At 50.1% G+C, this 17023-nt stretch overlaps 2 protein-coding genes across 4 annotated transcripts; one reads left to right on the top strand and one right to left on the bottom strand.

The window, feature by feature from the left end:
* The first annotated feature begins 946 nt into the window (after window positions 1-946).
* On the top strand, window positions 947-16388 carry PHKG2 (phosphorylase kinase catalytic subunit gamma 2). 3 transcript variants are annotated; one of them, XM_069486041.1, is made up of 11 exons: window positions 1072-1140; window positions 1468-1580; window positions 7679-7854; window positions 8129-8183; window positions 9491-9556; window positions 9643-9806; window positions 11725-11815; window positions 11914-12067; window positions 12140-12265; window positions 12366-12521; window positions 15299-16388. In XM_069486041.1, the coding sequence occupies exons 2-11, from the start codon at window positions 1486-1488 to the stop codon at window positions 15512-15514; spliced, it is 1299 nt and encodes a 432-aa protein (XP_069342142.1). In that variant the 5' UTR covers window positions 1072-1140; window positions 1468-1485; the 3' UTR covers window positions 15515-16388. The 3 variants fall into 3 exon arrangements, with proteins under 3 accessions (XP_069342144.1, XP_069342142.1, XP_069342143.1); XM_069486043.1 differs by lacking the exons at window positions 1072-1140; window positions 15299-16388 and adding an exon at window positions 947-1064 and having other exon boundaries at window positions 12366-13028; XM_069486042.1 differs by lacking the exon at window positions 15299-16388 and having other exon boundaries at window positions 12366-13028.
* On the bottom strand, window positions 13039-17003 carry CFAP119 (cilia and flagella associated protein 119). The gene is made up of 9 exons (XM_069486040.1): window positions 16777-17003; window positions 16415-16446; window positions 15784-15849; window positions 15469-15638; window positions 14810-14880; window positions 14490-14606; window positions 14324-14393; window positions 14156-14245; window positions 13039-13229 (listed from the first exon to the last, which is right to left on the bottom strand). The coding sequence occupies exons 1-9, from the start codon at window positions 16981-16983 to the stop codon at window positions 13051-13053; spliced, it is 1002 nt and encodes a 333-aa protein (XP_069342141.1). The 5' UTR covers window positions 16984-17003; the 3' UTR covers window positions 13039-13050.
* Window positions 17004-17023: the final 20 nt, after the last annotated feature.

Genomic DNA, 17023 nt, shown 5'->3' on the forward strand with positions numbered 1-17023 from the left:
ATTTCATATTTAATGGCTTAATATATACTACCAAATAACAAACCTAAGTAAAGTTCAAGATTTCTTTACAGTTCTTTTGTCTTTGATAGTATAAAGTGAAAGCACTCCGTTAAAATTACTTGGATTCATTTTTCTCCCCTTATATGGTTGTGATCCCAAAGTATCACATCTAAGATAGCTGTTGGAAGATTAATTTATTGTTCCTGTTTTGCTGGAACATAACCTCCACAAAAGTATGTTGTTTTTTCAGCCGGTGTTAGTCTAGCACCTAGGTCTTAGATGTTCAACAAATATTTGTTGAATGAGTCAGTGAATGCCAGGTATGAGCTATGCCCTGAGAAGGCTTACGAAGTTGCTCCTAGCACAGTCTCACAATTTGGTGGATTTAGAACAGATCGTGAAACACCTCCAGGGCTTTTGGGAGGGAGTGGAAGACTGGGAAAGTGTATAATCTCAGGTGGTAAGCACTAGAGCTTTGGAGGTATTTAAGAGGATTTGGAGCCGCCACAAGAGGAGGTCTCTTCTGGCCGTTTAAGTCCCATCAAGTGGCGTAAGTGGGGTCCAAGCTGCATGAGCCCAAGCATTTTCAGGGCTAGAGTCTGCCCCTCAAGGCAGACACTTTTCACCAGGCTGCTAATATAAAAAAGAGCTGAATTTACATAGGGAATTCTGGGAGGAGACTGAGGGTGCCCTGCCCAAGTCCAAGAACTGGACGCGCTATAAAGTCTAGCATCCCGGCTGCCCAGAGGTCACGCTTCCGGGTAAACCTAACTTCCGGGTCCCATTCCAGGCCTCCAGCCCACTTGACAACAAGCTCCGCCTTCTGCGGGCTCCGGCAGATGCCACGCGCTGATTGGCCGTACTTGAAGCCCTGTCCTGGCGTCGCGGCCTTAGATAACTTTGAGCCCCAACGCCCGCTGCAGCCCCGGGACTCACGGCTTCCTATTGGACTGTCAGTTTCCAATCGGAAGGGCTTCTGAACCTCAGTCTCAGGGCGGCGCTGGCCATTGGTGGACAGGAAGGAGGCGGAGTCTCAGGTCGTCGCCGGCGCCGCCGAGGGTAAGGTAAGGGACGGTAAGGCTAACCCCATAACACAGCTTCCTCGCGTCGAGCCTGGGGCCTCTGTGCCTGTCCCTGCAGGTGAGCCTGCGCGAGACCACCGTCCTCTCCCAGCGCCCGTCCAAGTGCGCGTGCGCGGCAACAGCCCCCTACCCTTGTGCCCGTTCCTCCTTCCTGGGCACCTTTTTCCTTCCCTTCCCTCGTCCCCCTCCCTGCCCCGCAACCCCTCCCGTCTCCTAGGCCCTTCTGCGGGGTCTTCCCAGTCCCAGTCCTTCCCCTACCCCGCCCCTATCCCCCAGGACCCTGGCGCCCCAGCCGCAAGGGCTGCGCCTCCGGGAGCCGCGATGTGCATCGTCTCTGAGCCTGTGGGCCTCTCTGCCCTCACTGCCCTCTGTTTGCTCCGCACAGGCCCCCGCTTCCTTCAGAATGACGCTGGACGTGGGGCCGGAGGATGAGCTGCCCGACTGGGCCGCAGCCAAGGAGTTTTACCAGAAGTATGACCCTAAGGACGTCATTGGCAGGTGAGGCTGCGGCCAGGGAAACGGTGGTCCAGAGAGATCGGGCTCTAGCCAGCATACGTGGTTCCATCTGAGGGCTGGATAGTTCTAAATGGGAAGGGACAGTGGTCAGTGGAGAACATTTGTTGACTAGACTCTTATTTTGGGTCAGTGCGTTCAACAAACATGGCTGAAGCATCCACTGTGTGCCTGACACAAAGCTAAACACGGAGAGGGTAAAAAGATATCTATGCCCTGGAAGTGAAGTGGCTGAAAGAGGCACCTGAACGTTAAAAAGGTATCAGGCTAGATAGGTAGAGGACTGTATAAAGTGCTGTGGGATTTCAGAAAACCCTGGTTTCCCCAAAGGAGTGATCTTTGGGCTGAGTCTGGAAGTAGGAGTAGGAGTTCAGCGTATGGAGAATAGAAGAAAGGCCTCACCTGTAGAGGCAGTGGCAGATACATTTATTTATCAAAGGTTTCCTAAGCACAATGTACCGAGTACATTATGTTAGGCACTGGAGGTACAAGACCTGTAAGGTTCCTGTCCTTCTGGAGTTTATATTCGGGTGGTAGAGACAGACAGTAAACACAAAAACAAGATAAAGATCAGTGTCAGTGCTAGGGAGAAAATAAACAGGACAATGGAATAAGAGTGATTAATGAAGGCCACTATAGATAGGAAGGCCTGGGAGAGCTTCTCTGAGGAAATGAGTTTTGAACTGAGACCTGAAGGATGAGAATGAGTGGGTCATGAGCTGAGGCAGGATATATTCTGGGCAGAGGGAACAGTAAGTTACAAGCCTCAAGGCAGAAAAGGCCCTGTTCATGCAACATATGGAAGATCATGGGCCTGGCATGGTGGCTTATGCCTGTAATCCTAGCACTTTGGGAGGCTAAGGCAGATTGCTTGATCTCAGGAGTTTGAGGTTGCAGTGAGCTATGATGACACCACTGTACTCTAGCCCAGGTGACAGAGTGAGACCCTGTCTCAAAAAATAAATAAAGAAAGAAAAAGATGATTATAGTGGCTAGAATGTAGTAAGAGTGGGAAAAGGTGGGAGAAATTAAGTTGGAGTGGCGAGTAGAGATTAGATTACGTAGGGCCTTAACCACAATAAGGAATTTAAATTTTAGTGAAACTGGATAGTTTCAAACAGGGTCGTAACATAATATGATGTATAGTTCTGTGATTTGGGAGCAAGGAACTTAACCTTTGTCTGTGCCTTAGTTTCTCCATTGTAAGTTTGGAATAAAAATAGAACCTACCTTATAGGCTACTGTGAGGTTGTAATGAGTTAATATGACACCTTTAGAACACTTTTTAGCACATGGTAAGCACCTGTTGTGTAAAGAATGGATAGGAGAGGGGTGAGAATGGACACTCATAGGGACCAGTTAGAAAGCTGTTGATTTATTCAGGCTAGAGATGGTGATGGTTTAGATTAGAGTGGTGGGGCCGGGCGCGGTGGCTCATGCCCATAATCCTAGCACTCTGGGAGGCCAAGGTGAGAGGATAGCTTGAGGTCAGGAGTCTGAGACCAGCCTGAGCAAGAGTGAGACCGCCCCCCCACCCCACCCACGTCTCTACTAAAAATAGAAAAATTAACTGGGCGCGGTGGCGTGCATCTGTAGTCCCAGCTACTCGGGAGGCTGAGGCAGAAGGATCGCTTAAGCCCAGGACTTTAAGGTTGCTGTGAGCTAGGATGATGCCACGGCACTCTAGCCCGGGCAACAGAGCAAGACTCTGTCTCAAAAAAAAAAGATTAGGGTGGTGGTAGTAGAGATGGAGAGAAGGGATAGATTTAGGTGATGGTTTAGAGGGCAATTTGGTACAACTTCCTGAAGGATTGGATATGGACCCTGACGGAAAAGGGAAAAAAACAAGGGTAAGTTCTAGGATTTGGATTTGAGCACTTAAGTACGATTTCTGGAAATGAAGAAGACTAAGAGAGGGTCGGGTTCGGGAGTGGGGAGAGAGCAAATCAAGAGTTCTGTTTTAGAAATGTTAAGTTTGAGATGTCCAAGTGAGAATATGAGGGAGAGAGCTGGGCTAGAGCTATAAACTTGGGAGGCATTAGCAAGAGAGTTGGAAGGGCCTAGCCTCAGACCCTGGGGCATGTCACTATTTAGGGGTCAGTTAGAGAAAAAGGAGCCAGCACGGGAGACTGAGGAGATGCCATCTGTGAGTTAGAAAAATACAAGAAGAATGTGCTTCTGGAAGGTTGGCATGGTGTGCTGTGTCTATTGCTGCTGAGGCCAGGAAAGCAGACGTGGTGTGACCATCAGATTTGACTAGGCTCCTTTTAGATATCACATGAAGATGTCAGTGAGGCAGTCGGAATCAGGAATTCTGGAGAGAAATCAAGGCTGAGACAGTGTAGCAGGAGTCATGTGCACATAGTAGGTATTTAAAGCCCCAGAGACTAGGTAAAGGTCACTAGGGGAGAGAGAGTATTGGGAAAAGAAGAGAGCCCAGGCCCAAGTCCTGAGGCACTGCAGAGTTTCAAGACCAGGTAAGGGAGGATGCAACAAGATGGACAAGAGCCTGTAGGAAAGAACCAGTGACTCTACTGCCAAGGGGAGCAGAAAAGCCAGTTTTGAGGAGGGAGATCGGAGGGTAGGGTCTTTATTGTCTCATCCCAAGATTACTATGGTAGCATCATCCCTTGTCTTGTCCTCTTTCTTTTCCCTTTTGTTTTTCCTGTATGGTAAATCACTTGCATACTCTTACTAAATTACTTTCCCCAGAATGCCATTTCTTCATAATGCTTGACGCTTTAAAAGAGCTTGGCACATTCTGGAAATTGGTGACAAGTCATAAGTCACTGAAGTAAAGATTGTAGCTAGACTGTAGCAGGACTTTAGCCAGAGATGAGGCTGAAAAGAGACAGACCATTTGGTGAAGGCCTTGAGTGACCAGTGAAGCAATGAGGATTTGATTTTTAGCTCATAGGTATTGGGGAGGTGGTGTGGAAAAATGACAACTTTGTGTGCATGCCACGATTACCTGTAAGATTGAAAATATTAGGTATCATTAATAAAGAATACAGTCACTCTAGGAGCCCTGCTGAGGAATAAGGGAACACTTAGAATTTGGTAAAGAATTTAAGCTGGGAAGTTTTAGAACAGTGAGTGACATGATTGGGGCTGTTTTAGGAAGCTAATTCTAGAAGCAGTGTGGCAGATGGGTTGCAGGGGCTGAGCTCGTCAGCAAAGAGATCAGTGAGGAGGCTATTGCAGTTGCCCCGGTGAGAAAGATAAGGGCCTGAGCCAAGGCAGTGGCAGCGGGAGTGGGGCACCGGGGCACAGATTTGAGCGCTATGCGGAATGGACTAGATGGTCGGATGTGGATTGTGAAAGAGGGAGAAGCCAAGAATGGCACCAAGGTTTCTAGCTTGGGAGTCTAATTGGATGGCAACACCGTTAATCGAGATCAGGAATATGGTGAGGGGAGCTGGTTTCAGGGGAAGATGAGATGTTCAGTGGTCATGATGCATGTGAAATGTCTCCAGGATCCTCAGGAAGAGAGGTCCACTGAGACTTGTTGGCCTGACACTTAAGAGAGACATCTGGGCATGAAGGTTGATGTCATGGAGGTACACAGGATTACTGAGAGAGGGTGTATATAGCCTGAGAATAGGGCTGAGGATGGGACCTTGGGGAAGTCTGACATTTAAGAAGTGGGCAGGGGCCGGGCGCGGTGGCTCACGCCTGTAATCCTAGCACTCTGGGAGGCCGAGGCGGGCGGATCGTTTGAGCTCAGAAGTTCGAGACCAACCTGAGCAACAGTGAGACCCCATCTCTACTAAAAATAGAAAGAAATGATCTGGACAACTAAAAAAATATATATACAGAAAAAAATTAGCCGGGCATGGTGGCACATTCCTGTAGTCCCAGCTACTCAGGAGGCTGAGGCAGGAGGATCGCTTGAGCCCAGGAGTTTGAGGTTGCTGTGAGCTAGGCTGACACCACGGCACTCTAGCCCAGGCAACAGAGCGAGACTCTGTCTCAGGAAAAAATAAAAAAGTGGGCAGTAGCTGAGCATGGTGACTCACATCTGTAATCACAGCACTTTGGGAGGCTGAGGCAGGAGGATCACTTGAGCCTAGGACCTTGAGACCAGCCTGGGCAACATAGCAAGACCCCATCTCTACCAAAAAATTTTAAAAAATTAGGCATGCTGGCATGCACCTGTGGTCTCAGCTACTTCAGCTACTCAGGAGAGTGAGGCAGGAGGATTGCTTGAAGCCCAGGAGTTCGAAGCTGCAGTGAGGTATGATCGCACCATTGTACTACAGCCCTGTCTTTAAAAAAAAGAAGAAGTAGTGAGGAGAGAAGGCACTGAATGTACCAGTAGAAAGAATTTGGACTTTTAGCTTAAAGACCTGGGTTTCCCACACTGTATGAGATAGGAAGGCTTAATTAATTAAGAGTAAATGCTTTTGGGGGTTAAATGTTGTGAGATACCAGAGGAGGGAGTGCTTCCTTCCCACTGGAGAGTAAACAAAGAGTTGGTGGAGGTACCATTGAGTTTGAGCCTTAAAGCAGGGATTCTTAGCTGGATGGCTTCGGGGGTCTTTGAACCCCCTGAAATTATAGAAATATATGTATGTGGTAGAGGTCCCCAGCTTTCATCAGATTCTTAAAGAGGCTCATTAAAGATGAGTCATAATTAGAACATGAGCCTCAAACTTGGATGTGCTTAGTGGTTGGGCAGGAAGTAAAACTGTAGCTAAGCATAGTGGTGCACACCTGTAATCCCGGCTACTTGAAAGGGTGAGGCAGGAGGCTCACCTGAGCCCAGGATTTCAATACCAGCCTGGGCAACATAGGGAGACCTTGTCTCAAATAAATAAAACAAAACTGTAAAGTGGCCAAGAGTAAGACAGTAGGAAGTGGTGAGCACTATGGCAGCTGGAAGGGTTCTTATCCCACCAAAGACATGTGAATTCAGATTTGTAAAAAAAACATGTGCTTGGCAAAACATAACGCATCTGTGGGCTGTGTTTGGCCTGAGGATCAATAGTTTACGTTCCTTGATTTAACCAGAGATGTGGGTGATAGAATTCCAAACAAAGGGAGTTATGTGATTGAGGCCAAGGAGGCCCATGAGAGCACAGGCAATAAGCCTCTTTGAGGGGCACCCAGCGAACCAGCATCAAAAATGGGGTTTGATGGGAGGCTGCGGCAGGATGATTGCTTGTGCCCAGGAGTTCGAATCTGCGATGATGAATGATCGTGCCACTGCACTCCATCTTGGGCATCAGAGTGAGACCCCGTCTCTATTTAAAAAAAGAGAGAAAAAAAGAAATGTGGTTTGAGGCCAGATCCTGGAGGGACTTGCATCTTAGCCTGAGGTATCTGTAGGGTCACCTGGAATTGGGGAAAGAGCCTAAGCAAGGAATTCCTTCTCTAGGGCATTCTCTTAGGAAAGCCAAATAGGCTCTCCTTTCTCTACCTCATTCATTCCTTCCAACATCCTTTCAAAATTGTTCGGCCACATTTCAGAGTTGCAGAAGCTAAAACCGAGAGATCTTATGTGAGTGGGCCACTTGGAGGTTAATTGGTGGCAAATTTGGGACCTAAACCAAGGTCTAATTCTCAACTTTGGTTTCCAGTCAATAGCTCCATATTTATTTGGAGCCTTCTATACTTGAGGTGTTGTAGGAGAACTCTGGGATTTGGATAGAGTCATCAGGGAAGCGTGAGTGAAATATGGAGGGAAACTTGGATTGTTTTTTCCCACTTCCTGCAAGGGGCAGGTTCTGGGGCGTAGTGAGGGAAGAACCTGCCTAGGGTAACCCATGGAGGGTGTGGCAGAGCCTGGATTCAGACCCAGGTCCCCTGCCTGCCTGCCCTGTGAGCAACTGTAGGGGACTCGTAGGAATCAGTGAGCGACTGGGGAGAGAAGCAGAAAGGCAGGGAGATAGAGATGGAAAGGAGCACATGCGTTGCCTTGGCAAGTGCCCAAGTTCCTGAGGCTACTGTGAAGCCATGGTGAGTTCCTGGGGCTGCCTGTTGTCCAGATGGGTCTTCAGAGTCTGGCACAATGGGCTCTAGTCTGTGCAGAAATGAGAGTTCAGAAGGCCTTGACTTGTGCTGTTGTCTGGCTCTGGCAGAGGAGTGAGCTCTGTGGTCCGTCGTTGTGTTCATCGAGCTACTGGCCATGAGTTTGCAGTGAAGATCATGGAGGTGACAGCTGAGCGGCTGAGTCCTGAGCAGCTGGAGGAGGTGCGGGAAGCCACACGGCGAGAGACACACATCCTTCGCCAGGTCGCTGGCCACCCCCATATCAGTGAGGCTGCCTTCCCTGCTCCTGTTAGATGACAAGCCCACCACCTGCTGACCCTGCCCACAGCCCATTTCCCCCAGCATTGCCTCCACGCCTCTCCTCCCTTCTGGCTCTGTTCCACCTCAGGGAGTGGCCAGCCTTTGGGTCCCTACTGCCTCCTCTGGTTCTCCTTCCTTCCCAGTAACAGCCCGAGGCTGCCTCAGGGTGGCAAAGCCCCTATGAAATGTATCTGCTCCTTTCCATCTCTGTCTCTCTGCCTTTCTGCCTCTTTCCCCAGTCACTCTCATCGATTCCTACGAGTCTTCTAGCTTCATGTTCCTGGTGTTTGACCTGTGAGTATCTCCTTGCCCCTATCCAAGAAGCCTCCTCCCCACCTCCATGTACGGCTCCATCCATGGAGCCTCACAGCACAGTGGGCCAGACCCGCCCTGCTCACACCTTCCTCTGCTCCAGCTGGGCCTCTCTCTGTCACTTTGGCCTGCCTGCCAGCCCATGGCTCTGGCCCTCTCCCTAGGTGCCATGATTGAGGCAAGTTCTTCAAGAGTAATAGTGACCAGTCAAATACAAAGAGTTCGTATGACCCAAGGGGTCATTGTCCCAGTGTTCCCCAAGGTTATAAGGTGAACGGGGGTGGGGGGGAGCTCTTTTAAGAGGAGAGCGTTCAGCAATGAACTGACCACTTATAAAACCCATCCTCTCTCTCCAGTCTCTCTCGTGGTTTAACACCCTACACTGGTGTTGGTCTCTGCCCATCAGTTCTTTTTCTGGTCAGACTGAATCAATGTCAGATGTTATGCAAACAAGTTGCAAAGATATTTCACAAAAGAATGATTTGAATACCAAAGATTTAAGAGAGGCCCTTGGAAGAAATTCATGAAGGCTTCAGTGTATTTATCGAAATGACACTTGACAGAAGTCAGAGGGGAAGTGGGGAGTGCCCCTTTGCAGAAATAGGGACTCTCCCCCCAAAATGTATTCTTTATTTTGAGGATTGATGCAGAGTCACAATAACCTCAATTTTTGAAAAGCTTTATTTTTAATGGACACGTAATTATAACCTCAATGTTTAAAAACAATATAAAATTTCAAAATAAAGTCCTATTTAACGTTTTTGCCACTATTAACTGAAATTTTGGTCCATGTTCTCAATAGATCCACTTTCAGAGGCCCTTTTCAGGTATAGTTATTCTCAGATAACAAGGACTTCCTGTAAATTATTGTCATAAGAAGTCACCATGGGGCACAGTGGCTTGCACCTATAATCCCAACTACTCCCAGCTACTCAGGAGGCTGAGGTGGGAGGATCACTTGAGCCCAGGCATTCAAGGCTGCAGTGAGCTGTGATGGTGCCACTGCACTCCAGCCTGGGTGACAGAGTGAGACCCCATCTCTTAAAAAAAAATTACTTAGTCTTGCTAAAATTGCCCCATCATGGCACAGTACAGAGATTTCAATTGCCAGCCCTCTGGGCCAAATTGCTCCTGGCATCTGATTTACTCTTGGAGTGCATTGTCTTGAGATGGAGAGGAATTTCTCTTCACTGGCCTCTTCCATGATATTTTATGTGAGCACTGGCTTATTTTCTCAGCCCCTGGTGTGGGGCTGTGCATCTACCTCCTGTGCCCCTCCTGTGCCTTAGGATGCGGAAGGGAGAACTGTTTGACTATCTGACAGAGAAGGTGGCCCTCTCAGAAAAGGAAACCAGGTAATGGCTGAGCCTGCAGCCCCTGGGGTGAGCAGGGAGCGGGGTGGACCAGGGAAGAACAGAGGAGGAGACTGCACCTCCCCCAGGTCCATCATGAGGTCTCTGCTGGAAGCAGTGAGCTTTCTCCATGCCAACAACATTGTGCACCGAGACTTGAAGCCTGAGAATATTCTCCTAGATGACAATATGCAGATCCGACTTTCAGATTTTGGGTTCTCCTGTCACTTGGAACCTGGCGAGAAGCTTCGAGGTGAGGGGATCTAGTACCCTAACAGACTAGGGAGGGAAGGAGACCCAGGCATGATGAGGTTGATTGCCTGGGTCTGAGTACTGAGTCCCAGGTACCACGAGAAGGGAGAAGTCAGTGAGCACTTGCCAAGTGCTCTCTGGGTGCAAACGCTTGTGTAGAACCCAGAGTGGGCCTCCTGGCCTGGGGAGGAGACAGACAAGTGAGCACACAGTAGGCGGAGGGCATGCCAGGGAAGCCAGGAGGTGGGAGCACTGATTCAGCCTGGGAGACCCATGGAGGAGGGCCCTCTGGGCCTGGGCTTGTCCCAGGAGGAGAGAGAGTAAGTGGGGGAGAGCAGGGCTCAGCAGTGTATTTAGGGGCTGGAGGAGGCAGGACCACAGTGTGCCTCTTAGGTGCTCTAAGGAGCCTGATGTGTCTGTACAGCGCTTCTCACCTGGGGCCCTGGGACTCAGGCTCACCCAATGTTAATACCTTTGTTGTGACAGAAATATTTCTAGTCAAATGGGAAACTCTAAAGTGTAACTGTGGGATTCCTCGGAGCTTTTAATATGCTACTGTCTCTCCTTCAGTGGCTTTGCACTGGACTTAACGGCCAACATTCACTGGGCACTTACTATGAGGCGGCTACTATATGGTCTTCATATAGCTTATTTCTCCAAATCCTCTCAACAGTCCTATGAGATAGATAGTATTTGTGTCTCCTTTTTATAGATGGGCTTAAAGAGGTGAGATGACTTGTCCAAGGTCATTTTGCCAGGATTTGAACTTGGGCAGTCTGACTCCAGAGCTCGTGTTCCTAACCTGTGGACTCACATGTCTTGTGGATGTTATGCCTTATTTCTTTTTGGGCTTCACATACATTTCTCCTCTTTCTGGTATCATCTTTGCCCCTGCCCATGCTGTCTTCTCCCTTGGCTTGGGTAGTTAAAATTTCACCTCAAACCTCCAGGACAGCTTAGGTCCCCCTGCTTTTTGTTCTTATATCTTCTCCCTTCATGACACGTCTTGCTCTATTATTTCTCATTTGCTTTCTGGTAGACAGCGAGCCTGGTAGGGGCACATCTGATTCACCACTGTGTCTAATATGGTGCTTGGCATTCAGTAAATAGGTGTTGTAGAAATGAATTTCCCAAGAGAGTCAGTTTCAATTCAGGCCTATTAAAATCTCCTGGAAGTGTGCCATGAAACATAGTTTGGAGATTGCTGAGATGGAAGAATTGGTGCCTGAAGTGGTAGAAGAAACTAAAAACAGACTTGGATCAGGTTACTGAGGGCTCTGTGCTGGAGGAGTCTAGACTTGGTCCTAATGCCATGATCCAGAATCAGGGAGGGGGCCGGGTGCGGTGGCTCACGCCTGTAATCCTAGCACTCTGGGAGGCCGAGGCGGGTGGATCGCTGGAGGTCAGGAGTTCGAGACCAGAATCAGGGAGGGGACTTCCCAGTATGTGCTGTAAGAAATCCTGTATTTCTACTGTTCCCATTGGGTTGAGTGGTGGTTCCACTAACCAGAGTGGAGGTACAGGAGGAGGAATAGGTTTGGGCAGAAAGGAATGCAGGAAAGATTTAAATTTTGTTTTCCATATGTATCATGTGTATAAAAATGAGGTAACAAGTTGTGTGAGGAGTGAGTAGGCTGGCTGGGCTGGAGGGTTGGAGGAGGCAAGTGATAGGGTTGGGTAGGACCTTGAAATCGATCCACAAACCAGGTTTTCCTAGGAGGCCACCAGGAGCCTTGGTGGATATTTGAGTTGTTTAGCAGGGACAGTGTCTAGTACTGAGACTTGGCAGAAGGCAGGTAGGAACAGAATGGCAACACTGGTGGCCCTGGCAGTGTTGAGGAGGCTCCAGCAGAGATCAGGTGCTGAGAGCCCTGCAGGGGACTGGGGGCATCCCCTCAGTCTCGGCCCTCTTTCCCCAGAGTTGTGTGGCACCCCAGGGTATCTGGCACCAGAGATCCTTAAATGCTCAATGGATGAAACCCACCCAGGCTATGGCAAGGAGGTCGACCTGTGAGTTTCTGGTCTCCCCGCTTCCTCCTTCTGTGTTTACTGTCCTTCAATGTGTTTGCTCGTCACCTCGTCCTGCCTGACTCTGATCTCTTTCTCAGCTGGGCCTGCGGGGTGATCTTGTTCACACTCCTGGCTGGCTCACCACCCTTCTGGCACCGGCGCCAGATCCTGATGTTACGCATGATCATGGAGGGCCAGTACCAGTTTAGTTCACCCGAGTGGGACGACCGTTCGAACACTGTCAAAGACCTGGTGAGCTGGGGCTGTGAGAGGACAATGGGGGAGGCCCAAGAGTTGCCCCTCATGCTTTGGGGTTTCCCCTAGATCTCAAGGCTGCTGCAGGTGGATCCTGAGGAACGCCTGACAGCTGACCAGGCCCTACAGCACCCCTTCTTTGAGCGCTGTGAAGGCAGCCAACCCTGGAACCTCACCCCCCGCCAGCGGTTCCGGGTAAGCCTGATAGTGTCAGGGTCTGGGTCCGGGCCTCTGTCCCTTGATCTTTTCCCTGTGCTGAATGCTCCACTGGAGCTCACACTGTCCCCCTTCCCAGGTGGCAGTGTGGACAGTGCTGGCTGCTGGACGAGTGGCCTTAAGCACCCATCGTGTACGGCCACTGACCAAGAGTGCACTGTTGAGGGATCCTTACGCACTGCGGTCAGTGCGTCGCCTCATCGACAACTGTGCCTTCCGGCTCTATGGGCACTGGGTGAAGAAGGGTGAGCAGCAGAACCGAGCGGCCCTCTTTCAGCACCGGCCTCCTGGGCCTTTCCCCATCGTGGGCCCCGAAGAGGAGGGGGACTCAACTACCATAACCGAGGACGAAGCTGCAACGGTACTGGGCTAGGACCTCAACTCTTGGGGAATCCCAGAAAGCAGGACTCTCCAGAAGGATTTTGATCATTCCAGCCCCTCTCGGCTCTGGCCTCAGGCTCCTCTGCCTAACCAGGCCCACCGCTGATCATGCTACTATCATACAGACCAGCCCTGTACTCTTCCCCCTGCCAGCCAGGGCTTTGAGATCAGAATTGGGGTGGAAGGGAGCCAGTCCAATTTCCACGCCTGGTTCTGTCAGTGCTGCCTGTGCTGTGTATGAAATAAATCTGCTGCACGCCAGGGAGAGCGGGTGCCCTGTGTCTGGTGTCTGGCTAGGTCAGGGAAGCCCAGAAGGTACTCAGGAGTGGGGACAGGGATAGGGCCGCTCCGGCCCAGGCCTTTATTGGGGAAAATGCTGAGGATCACTTAGTCTTGTTCTTGCCTTTGGCCAGAGGTAGCTGGAAGGGCCGCTCTAGCGCAGTCAACTTGCTACTGAGTCTTTCCTCGCTGGCCTTGAGCCTCTCCTCTACCAGCTGTTGGAGCTGCCCCAGCTCCTTGTTCAGCTGGGTCTTGATATAGGTTTGGAGGATGTGGATCTGGCCTGCAGGGTAAAAAAGGGCAGGTCAGGAGAGATGCTGTGTGGGGATGAGTGTGCCCAACCCCCAAAGTGCCCCTGGGGAGATACGCAGGTGGCCAAGTTTCAATTTAGGAAATGTTGGCCAGGTGTGGTGGGTCACACCTGTAATTCCACCCCTTTGGGAGGCTGAGGCAGGAGGATCACTTGAGGCCAGGAGTTTGAGACCAGCCTGGGCAACATAGCAGGACCCTATCGCTACAAAAATAAATAAATAAAATTAGCCAAGCATGGTGGTGGTACACATCTATAGTCCTAGCTACTCGGGAGGCTGAGGTGGGAGGATCCCTTGAGCCCAGGAGTTCAAGGTTGCAGTAAACTATAATTGAGTTATTGCACTCCAGAGCTTAGGTGACAGAGTGAGAGCTTGTCTCTTAAAAAATAAAAAAATAAATTAGGAAATGTCAGTCGGCCCTTCTGTGACAGACAGTTGGGCAGAGTAGCTATGCTGGACTTTCTGGATTCAAATTCTGATTGCCACTTAGTAGCTGTGTGACCTTAGGCAGCTTATTTAACTTTTCCGTGCCTCAGTTTTCTTGTGTAAAATGTGGACAGTAATAACACCTAGTGCATAGTATTGAAAGAGGATTAAATAAATTAATATATGTAAAATGCTTAAAACAAGGCATGCCTGGTGCACCTGTTGCCAAGTATGTGTTGGCTATTACTGTTGTTGGTTTTCTAATTATCCTCTTTCTGGAGCCACCTCTTCAGCCCCACCCTCAGCAGCTGTGCTTTAAGCTATTTATCATCTTGGACTTCTGCATAAGGAATTGTTTGGAGAAGGGACACCATGACTAAAAGCAAAAATTTCAAAGCCCTGATGTGATCTAAACCCTTCATTTTACCCCTGTCTAGAGTCACCAGGTACCATAACCCCTCTAGATCCTCACTTGGCTCTTGCTCTGGCTGGGCCACTGTCTCCAGTTCCTCTTCCGGTGGGGTGACTGCCTGCTCCTCCATCTCCTTGCTTTCTTCTTTGTCTGCAAGCCAGAAGCAGGAAGAGGCCTCGGCTCCCACATCAGCCCAGCCCCGGCCCTAGCCCCGGCACTCTCCCTTACCCATCTTACCTTCTGGCCAGAGTTTGGGCGGCTGTAGCCCCATGTAAGTCAAAGATAGATCCAGCCGCACCTGGGAAAAGAGAAGGAGGGAGGCTGAGAGGAGGGCACCTGCACTGAGGGAAAGGAGGAGATGAGGAGAGGCCTCTTGTAGTCCATGGTCCATTACCTGGGGTGTGAAGACATATTTGTAGAGCTTGAAGTGGCGGAAGTAGGTGTTGACCACATAGTCTGCCAGGGCCAGCAGCTGTTCCTCCTTGAAGAGGTCAATGCTGAAGGGGGGCCGCTGTGGTGATGACTGGGTGTTACAGTACTGACTACCTCTGAAGCCCTGGCCTTTCTCCAAAGAGCCCAACAATCTAGGATCAAGGAGAGCCTACTGTGGCCTTCAGAGGAAGATGAGGGTGATGAGTGTGAGAGTGCGGGGGGATTGGGCTAGACCTTGCCTGGGGGAGGGTGAAGGTTTTGGAATGTTTCGGGGGAACTGACCCTGACTCCATGGCAAAAAAGAACACTGGTAAAGTAGCGGTAGCATTCCTCCACGTTGCCCAGGGGGGTTGCTGGCGGGGAAGGCAAGATGCAGCAGTGAGTCCCCTCTCTTGTTCATTCATTCGTTTCACTCACTCAGCAGCTACCTACGGAGCATGAGCTCCCAAGGTGGACAGATGTAGGTTTAATTCTTGGCTAGTACATTAATTCATTCAACAAATACTGAGTAACCACTGTATACTGTTTTAGGCACTGAACAAGACAGACAAGGTCCTGTCTCTGTGAAGCTTTATTTTAGTGAAAGTGACGTACAACAGACCAAGAAATGTATAATTTCAGCTATTGTTAAACATGAATAAAATCAGATGGAGGATGAAAAGGCTGGGGGAGGGGAAGCAGGAGCAATTTTATTAAGCACTGGGCATATGTTTACATATATTATTTCTAAGAACAGTCCTATAACATTAGTGCTGTATCCTTAATTTATAGATATGGAAACAGGACTTTAAAGGTGATAACTTGTGTGTGATAATGCTGCTAGTAATGACAAAGGTCCCAGGTGGTATTCTCGCTACTTCTGCTTCCCATGGTCACTTGTGCCAGCCCAACCTCCTCCTCTCCCTGGGGCTCAAACCTTCTGGTAGCTGCCTCCCTCTCACCAACACAGGCCTTGTGAAGATCTTGGAGCAGGGCACAAGCCGTTGATGTCTGCTCCAGTGAGAAGTGCTGCTGGCGGCAGAAGATGAGTGCATGGGAGAAGAGGTCCAGGGTGATAGCATCCCGCAGGCTCTGCTCAGGACGGCCTAGCTCTAACAGCTCAGCCAGCACCCTTAGGAGAGAGAAAGGAAGGAGTGAATGACCTCCTTACATCACCCGACACCCAGCACATGCTTTGGAGCCTGCCATTCCTCATGTCTTCTCAGCCCACCCCCCTCTGCCTCCCCCAAGAACTCTTCTCCCTGCTCAGTCCCTACTCCCTCATCTCCTCAACATTGGCCGTCTTCTCCAGCCGGTGCATAGAATGAATGTCCAGGTACTTCCTGTCATATGAAAAAAAAAAAAAGAAAAAGTATCAGTGATCTTTACACATTAGTCTCATGACAGGTCTGTGATGGCTAGGGCATCTGACTGGGAATCAGGAGACCTGAGTTTGAAGCTTGGCTTTTTCACCAACTTGCTGTGTAACCTCAGGGAAACTGCTTACCTCTCTGAACCTAAATGAACTCCTACGATCGTCTCCACTTATAAAGCCTAGGGTGAGGAATCGAGTTCTTTTCCCTGGTCTGCCACTACATTGCTGCATGACCTTGGTCGAGTCCCCCCAGCCCAGTGGGTCTCAGTGTCCCCATTTGTACCTTAATCCATAGTGGCTATAATATTCCATTTACACCTCAGACTCTGGCTGTCTTCTCACACAGCCTCCTCTTTGGACTAGAGAGGCCGGAAAGCTGGCTTTTAGCCACCTTGAGTGATTGCATGTCTAGGCCTCAGTCTCCTTTATGTGTAAAGTGGGCATGCCCTGGCTACAGGACAGGACTGTTAGGGGGGCACTAAAGAATAATGCAAGCGTAAAGTGTAACGTTCCTCAAATCTCTTCACACTCACCACATGCAGATCCGGGGTCGAGGCAGCGGCGGCTGCGGAGAGAAAGCGGATTGGGGAAGCCAGAGCTGTGCTGTCCCTGCCTGGCCCGTCGCGAAGGTCCAGCGGGCCTGATAACGCGCTCTAACTTGCCAGTCATCTCGAGGACTACACACGAGCAACTCGGGCGGGGCGGGGCTGGGCTTCAGCAGGCCCTGAGTGCTATTCATAAGCATATTAACAATCAGGGCCACACACCCCCTACCTCTTTTCACCCAGGCAGCCCGGGAAATGTCTCGTATGTTAATAAACATGATGACGGTGGCGCCATGCGGGGAAACCCTTTTATAAATATTCATGAGCGGACCAGTTTGTCCCGTCCTCACCGGGAACAGGTTGGCTCCAGGATCTTCATCCATTTCCCCGGAGGCCGAGGCCGCCGTTGCAGACTCAGTCCGCACACTTGTTCCGGTCCGTGTGGCCAACCCACACACAGAGCTGACCTTCCCCGGTTCCCGCCGCAGTTCGGAGCACTGTTCAGGCTCCAACTGCACGCTGACTCGCAGGCACTGGCTGGTTCTCTGGCTGATCATTTTGTCGCTCTTCCGTGCCGCAGGTCTGGGGCAACCGGTG

The sequence above is a fragment of the Eulemur rufifrons genome, chromosome 14, assembly GCF_041146395.1.
Source record: "Eulemur rufifrons isolate Redbay chromosome 14, OSU_ERuf_1, whole genome shotgun sequence".
NCBI classification, from domain to species: domain Eukaryota; kingdom Metazoa; phylum Chordata; class Mammalia; order Primates; family Lemuridae; genus Eulemur; species Eulemur rufifrons.